Below are 8024 nucleotides of genomic sequence, written 5' to 3' on the forward strand. Positions count from 1 at the left end.
TTAAACGCCTTTGTCCTCCTTATAGACTTTCCTCTGAATATTTTTACTTTTTTCCTTCCCTGGCATGTTAAAAGTCTGTATAAAGACCCTCTCAGCTGAGTTCAGTTCCTTAGGTGGTGTCTGCCTTTACTCCTCCTGCTTTCAGACTTTGGATATGTGCTTTGAATTTTGTTCTGTGTCAGCGGTGTGGGACTCACTTCTGCAGATAGGTTTCGCTGGTGGTTTTTGTTGTTGTTGTTGTTTTAGTTGAACTTTGAAAAGACAACGTTGGGGCTATGGTGGCTCGGGTATTTCTGTGCCTGTGATGCATTTTGTGCTTAAATTTAGTTTGGTTTTTTCTTTCCCTTGACTAATTTTCTTTTTTTATTCTTATTGCAGATGACACCACTGGTAAGCAAGAAGATGGACCAATTTCTGGGTGAGTCCAGAGACCATTTACTTGTTATAACAATACACGCAGTAAAGAGGATTGAGCCATGTTAAACTGAGCTTCACGAATGCTTCAGACCAACGCTGCTCCCAGAAAGAGCAGCCTGTCCTTCACCTGTCCTGTTGAGGACAACTCAAATATTGCTTTTCTTTCCGTGTATGGAGAGTACTGTCTGTCCTTGGTCATAACTCCTCCAGATTTGTAGCAGGTTTACGGTGACAGAGTTTTCTCTTGGCAGAAATGTTATCTCTTTACTGTTTTTAAATGTAACATGGTTTTCAGAAGACTTGATCTTCACTGTGTGCTCAGCACCTTCAAAAGTTTGGTTTAGTATTTATTGTCCCTTAAGGCCTTTGTGAATTGAGTATCTGGAATTTCTGGGTTGTTAAGGATGCTGTCCTGTCGTAGTGTCCTGTGCTTAGGGACTATGAAAGCTTGTTCAAAACCAAGTTTTAGGCAGAGTTGGTAAATTATTACCTAAAACTATCAAATGAGCTTTGTGAAAATGTTTAGTTTAGGTAGGAATTTATGGCCTACTTGCATAAATCTATTGTTCCTTGTTGCATTCTTCTGAGTGTACGGATAATAGAATATAAATACTTCACAGCAGGATTAAAAATCTGAATTTCCAGCAGCTGTCTCCAATAACCACAAGATGTGTGAAGGAAACACGAGTGGTCATGCTGGATCTCTTTTTTTTTTTTCTCTCTTGTTTTATTTTCCTTTTTCTTTGTTGCACAACGAGACTCTTCTAAACAACGAGCCAGGAGGTGTTTTAGGAAAAAATGACTGTTTGCTGTGTTGTTTACGACTGCAGCTCCAGGGGTACGTTGCTGGGCTCATCTAGAGGATTTGTCTCTACCCACAAAGGAGGAGTTGAGTAGTGTGGGATGCAGCATCCAGTCATGTTCCTTAGCCTAAAGGACGTGTTAAACACTGGCAGTGTGTGCAGGGTGCTGTTAGGTCAGCAATGGACGGAGTTGTGGTTCTGGGGAAATGAAATAGCAATGACTTTTTTTTTTTGTGCAGCAGGTGGCCGTGGACCTGTCAGATTGTTCATTGCTGGGGAGCAGACAGGTTAGGGAAAGGCTGTTCCTTAGCACGTGTCTGTTTGAACTCTAGTTCATAAATTTTAATGTACGCCCACAAATACTTCATGTGACTTGAAGTTGAAGGTGACACTTGTCACTCTTCCTTAATTCAGTCATCTTGGATTCTTAAGAAAATTGTGGGGTTGAGGGCAAGGTTATGAGTCACTTGGATTTGGTGAACGTGGTGCAGAAGGTTTTGGACCCATCTGTGTGGTCGTCTCCAGCAGAACACCTTTTGGTCCTTGTCTGACAGTCTGTGTCTGCAGCTTGGAAATACTTTTAGAGGCTGATGTTCCCTTAGATGTCTTGGATACTTATTATAACTTAACAGTTCTTCAGCCGTCACCTCAGGAACGTGGCGAAAATGGGACCTGTGCTTCTTGGTTAGCTGCTGTACCTTCATCCCTCCTTTTTGATCTCGGCTTGATGTTGAATTTTTTTGTACCTGGGGCTATTCTAATACAGGAGCTTCAGCAGCTGCTCTTGTTTGTTTGTTCTTTTTATGCTCAGTAACTGCTTTCAGAGTTGCGTTACTGTGATCACCTGGGTTACTTGTTTGGTGTCTCCTTCCCTGCCACCTCTGCAATGGCGTTAATCTGACCAGTGTTGGATTCCGTTAGGTGTTCTGCATGTTTCTTTTTGCTGATACTCTTGTGTCTCCTTATTACCCCACGTGAGGGTTTAAATTAATAGCAATGTCTCCCCAAGTACTGGTGGATAATTGGGTTCCCTGGGCTATTCCAAATGTCTCGTTTGAAAAGCCAAAAAGGTTTTGAAGGGAAAACTGTTCTTTCTTTGTGGTTTAGTTCTGCAACACTTGACTTACACTCTTTTCTAGCATGTGTTTACCAGTTTGACTTTTTTGCTTGGCTAATGCAATAACCAATGTTAACATTTGTGTGAACTCTTTAATTGGAGGTGAGTCTGAGCCTGGCCATTGTTGCATTAGGACTAATTAGTAGTGAATGAGAAGATTGGGCGTGTAATTAACTGTCCTGTCTTCTTCAAAGTTTGACTCTTCATTAGTGTAAGCCATTTGTAGAAACACTGAAGTCACTTTTTCCTTAATTTCAGTGGGACATGTCCTTACTGCTTACTAAATACACGTGTAATTATTAGTGTCCTTAAGGACAAGGTGAAGTTTTGCTTATTATGAGCTTATTCCTATCAGTTGTGATGGTGCTGAACTGAAGCTGAAAGTTCTTGGAGCTGCCAGTTCTGCATTAGCTGTTGGTGTTTGAGGCAACCACTCTGTAAGGCGCTGCTCTTTGGAAGCACTAAGCTTATTCTTTCCAACAAAAAGCAAAGCCAGGCAAGGATGGTGATTTTTTTGTCATACAGTTGAGTCAACTGCAGCAGAATCAAGATGCTCCGTGAATAGAGCCATTATATGCAAGTCACCTGGGCAAATGCTTTAGGAATACTTATAGGTGAACCTCTGGATCGAGCCTGTCTACTTTCTTTCGTCTGTCACCTTTACTAGACACACAGAATCTTCTCATCCTTTGCAAGATGCTCCTCAGGAGAACCGACCTGTCAGCAATGAAGACCGAGAGATGTCACAACATGTAAGTGTTGCCCTGCAAACGATGGACATGGTTATTTTTGTGCTTCTCGGTGCTCATGGATAGAAGGATGTAAGGGCGAAGGTGCTGGTGCTGCCCGATATGTTACATTTGTGCCATACGAGTGTGCCCGTAGGCAGTCCCCAGTGCTTGCAAAACTGCGCTGCTGGGTGTCTGGAAGATTTCCTTTGCTTCTGTGCCCCAGCCCCAGTGGGATCAAATCGGCAGCTGTAAAAGTTCCTGTGTAAAGTGAGTGACTTGGGAGCTGATAGTGCTAAACAAGCCGAGCTCCTCAGCACCTTCCTACCACTGAGGTGGTGGTGAGAGAATATTTGCACCAGGATTCTTAGGTGAAGCCTGGTGACTGTGTTTTGGCGATTTTTATTTGTGATCGTGTACTTCCACCATGGCCTTGTGAAGGAGCTGTGTCAGAAGACCCAAAGCCCTTTCAAAGAGAGTAGGGGAGCTGTATTGTGGGATGCGATAAAATCCAGAGCTGAGCTAAACCTTCCCCACCTTCAGAAATCTTACCCTGACTCATGTAGGGTCTCTCCTTCAGAGGACATGGCGGTTCCTTTGTGGGCACCTGTCTGTTCATGTTGAAGGCTGGCTGCTTTTGTGTTTTTCACCTCCAGAGAATTTTGTGTGGCCTTGGAGAGCAGTAGAAAGTTAGGTGCCTATAGCAGAATCATTCTTTCTGGTAGTCCCTTCCTCACACAAACTTTGGACGAGTTGGCCTGCTCTCCCGGGGCATTGATCAGCTTTATGTATTGATGAGCTCCCGTGTGCTTTTATTGTTGTAGGCCCTTCCAAGTGGTGAAGATGATGAAGATGACAGCGATAGTGACAGTGATGATGATGACGTGAAAGTTACTATTGGCAACATTAAAACAGGAGCTCCATCGTACATGTGAGTACAGCCCGACTGTGGTGTCAGGCTTTGATCCGAGGTGGCTCTGGTGTGTTGATGGGGACTGGAAATGGGGATGGGAGCTGATTGTCTTCTGGGAGAGAAATGGCTAGGACAGAGTTAGAAGCTGATGGGCAGCTCTGTCCTGCAGTTGTGTGAGGGAGAACCCGTCTGTAAAATAGGAATGATAATTCATGGGTCTGCTGTTGGAAAATTAAGCTAATAATTGTTACACTTTGTCAAGCAAAATCAAAGGTGGGAAGTTACATTTAGCTCTTCATCTGTGAAAACTTGCCAGGGACCAAGTTCTGCATTGATAAAAATTTGCACAAGCTGTGAATTTACTGTTTTCCAGCTCTCTGATTTTTCATGATTCGGGAACGGCGAGGCAGTGGTTATGAACCAGGAAATTGTCTAATTTGCACTGAATTAAAATAAGAAGGCAGCGTTTTTGCTTGCTGCTAGTGCCTGCCTCTGGAGGAAATGACTTGCCTGTGATTTTGCATGAAAATCTCCAACCAGGTCATTTGTTCACATACCAATGGAGTGATCCTTTTCCATGCAGGGGAACTCCGATGAATCTCAACTTAAAAACGGGTAGAGGCTACGGAGCATCCGCTTCAGGTATGGCTGTTATTTTTATGCTTCGCCTTTTGCAGTATTTCGCTTACCTGGCACTGACAGCTGGAGCAGCTGCAAATCTTGGACTCTGTTTGGAGAGATGTGAAATTAGTGCATCTTATTTAAACTGGAAATAGTAAGTACATTTCCTAAAGATAAGTGCTTCCAGGATAGGCTGAGGGTCCAGGGAGCAATGGAATGATTTAATTACCCATTGCTGAACAAGCTGATGGTAATTCTATTTAAACTAGAAAAAAAATACATCTTGATTATTACTTTTGTAGTAGAGAAAAGCCAGATTATTTCTAAACCGTATTGCTGCGCTGGGGCCAAATGTTCTGAATTACCTGGAGAAGAATTTCGTGATCAGTACATTCAGCTACTTGCAATGTGAGATACTAAAGGAAACAAAACTCTGTCCTCGAGTGTCAGCTTTGTGTATTTCTGCACATGAAATTTTCCCCACCCTTCAGTGTAGTTTGTATTTGTCCATAGTTCCAACGCGGGTTGAATTTGCTTCTCTGCTGCTCAGCTGCAGGTGCCCCATACCCTGGCAATTTATTTATAGTGTGACTGAAATAATTTGTATTGAGAAGTTGAGTGTGGTTACCTCTGTGCTGTAAAGCCAGCAGTGGGTTCACAGTGGCGCTTTGGTTTTGACCAGCCTAATTTGCTCAGCAAATGAGTGGAGTAAAGGCGTTGCATTAGAAGTAGTAATGGTTTCTCTCTTTCCAAAGCCAAGTTGCAGCCCAAAGGTATTGACTTAGATGCCGCAGGGAATATAAATGGATTGCCTGTCATCGAAGTGGATTTAGACTCCTTTGAAGACAAGCCGTGGAGGAAACCAGGTGGGGCCTCACAGGTTCCTGTGGTAAATATTTTGTGCAGTTTTTGTTGTCTCTTTAATTTCACATGTAATTTCTGTCTGTTTATTGCTGCCAGGGAACAGGGAAGACAGAACACTGCATCTTGCTCAGCTTCTGGTGTCTGTCTAGACAATCAGTGACATTTACTGATTGATCAAGTCACTCTTATACCTAACACCGGGTTGCATTTACTCTTAATTTAACTTCCCTAAAGGGAACAACTATTTTTTTAATGTTCTATTTTATTAACTCCCTAGTTCCAGAAAACATTGTGCTGATATCAGTACGATAATGTTTGTGGCCATGAGTGAATTGAGAAGGATGAGGGTTTGGCTGTTGATGATGCATGCTCTCCTCTCTCTGTGCTGCAGTTTCCGCTGTTCTCACTGTGGCCAGGCTCAGAGTTGTCCCCACGCACCCTTCTCATTTGGGTCCTGGGGATGTCCACGTTTCTGCCTGGAAGAACCCATTAGGTGGGAGTTGCAACATGAGCACATCCTTATAGGAAAGCTGAAGAGAACCACGTTTTGGCTGTGCTACTCTCAGAGAATGTGCTAGGATGAGAAGTTAGCTGAAGCAAGAAACCCACCTGCCTCTTCTCAGCAGTAACTCTTCTCCCTGCCAGCCCCTGTGTTTATCTTTCACAACTGTTGCTCTGCTAAGGAAGTTGTGCTTTTTATAAGGTTGTCTGTGATGTAGCTTTGGTGTCTCTTGCCCACCAAAGTGAAGAGCAGCAGAGCAGGTAACAGTGCTAATAGACATCGTGTCACAGTATCAAACCAGCACTAAGGCTGGGCTAGCTGGAACTGACATGATGGAAGATGTAGCTGACCTTCTGCAGGGGGTTTCCCATTGCCTGTGACATGAGAAAGAGAGAACTAGGAGGAAAATAAAGTGGAAAGGAAACAACAAAGTGAGCTTGGGAGATAAAGCACGGAAATTGTGGTGGTGCTGACCAAACACCAAACCAAAGCCAGCCAGCCTTGAAGCAGCACTGAAAGTGCAGATGGGGGGAAGATGTCTGCAGAGGTGGGTGGCCTGTGAGTTTAGTTCACATGGCAAGCAGCTTGTTACTCAACAGCCTTTTGGGTTTATGTCTTTCACAGTTAATTGTTCAGCGAGTTGGTATCGCTAGGGAAGGAGGGGAAGAAGAAATATGCTGTGGAAGAACTGATAAAGGTCTGAAGGACAGGCTGATAAAATAGATATGTAAATGTCGCACTGCTGAGTCTGTGTTGGTGCAATTTGCATGTTTGGGTGGTACAACAGGAAGAGCATCTGACCTGGAAGATAAACCTCACTGTCTAGATCCAAGCTCAGCACAGTCTAAGCGTTTTGCTTAGCCCTTATCTATCAGCTCCTTGTTTTACAGTTGGTCTGTCCAGGAACACCTTTGCAGGGAGATGTGTGAGGGACACCTCAGCAGGGCCAGGAGGGACTTTGTCATGCTTACCAGTGTGAGGTGTGCCTCCCGGAGGTGGGCGCAGCTACGTTTGTCCCTCCACATCTACATTTTCTTGGCAGGCAGTTTGTGGCCACATCCCTGATTCAGAAGTGCTCATGCTGAACTGGCACATTTCGCAGGAGACCGTCAAAGATTAGTAACGAGGCTACAGTTAGGATCGCGACTGAACTGGAAATACTTGTGTAGTCCAATATGTATCAGTAGGAAACTTCCGCTTTAGCTCTGTTCCGTGAAACGAGGGGCGAGTCCCAGAATCTTCTCTAAAGACAGTTAAGGATGGTCAGGAGTGGAATGTGTTGGCTCAGCTCTGCTAACTTCTGCCCACTTCGTCAGGTGCTGATCTTTCCGATTACTTTAATTACGGATTCAATGAAGAAACGTGGAAAGCTTATTGTGAAAAACAGCGACGGCTTCAGCTGGGACTGGATCCTGCTCCTCCCATCAACACTGAAAATAAAATCACGGTAGGTGATACGTTACTCCTGCACGTGGCTACAACAAAACAGTGACTTGTTTCTGTAATCACAGAGATGAGAGTGTAAGAGCAGAGGATACCTTAATACCAAACTGTTCTGTGTTCTCTTTTATGAGAAATAGAAAAATGTATCGTTAAAGATTAAATCTCTGGTGAAAGTCTTTTTATGGAACAAAGAGTTCCAGCTGCCCAGCAGGCTTGAACCACTGCAGTAGCAAGACTTGGAAGAATTTCTGATTGACTTTGAGGCTGCCCAGCTCTAGGGGTGTCTGGCTGGAACATCCTGTGGGTGTGAGTGGTGTAGCGAGGGGAGCTGAGCACACTGTGGTGCTTGTTGCTGTTGCCTGTTGCAGTTGTGTGGGGAGTGCTTTGGCCATCAGGCTTTGCAGGAGGCCATCAGGCAGCCAGCAGCTGTTAGAACTTCAGCAGTTCAGTACAGCAAATATTACTGATTCCAGTTTTGACTCAAAGACTACGTGAAAAAGGATATGAGACTATTAAACTTTTGGACCTCTCATGGGAGACAGTGGGCTGAGGCCGGAATAGCCAGCGAGTTTCCGGAAGTGTCTGCTGTCTTGACTGAAGAACAGGTTGCTCGTTC

At 44.2% G+C, this 8024-nt stretch overlaps 1 protein-coding gene across 1 annotated transcript in view; it reads left to right on the forward strand.

Moving 5' to 3' along the window:
* Positions 1–378: 378 nt before the first annotated feature.
* Positions 379–8024, forward strand: part of LOC104488918 (pre-mRNA 3'-end-processing factor FIP1-like) — a gene marked incomplete at its 5' end in the record, with an annotated part of 20633 nt that continues 12987 nt past the window's right edge. The window contains 6 exon segments of the mRNA XM_010131014.1: positions 379–418; positions 3005–3089; positions 3890–3996; positions 4562–4620; positions 5355–5465; positions 7282–7412. Of these exon segments, the coding sequence (XP_010129316.1) occupies positions 379–418; positions 3005–3089; positions 3890–3996; positions 4562–4620; positions 5355–5465; positions 7282–7412 (533 nt within the window).

This window comes from Buceros rhinoceros, unplaced genomic scaffold (assembly GCF_000710305.1).
Source record: "Buceros rhinoceros silvestris isolate BGI_N320 unplaced genomic scaffold, ASM71030v1 scaffold7822, whole genome shotgun sequence".
Classification (NCBI taxonomy): domain Eukaryota; kingdom Metazoa; phylum Chordata; class Aves; order Bucerotiformes; family Bucerotidae; genus Buceros; species Buceros rhinoceros.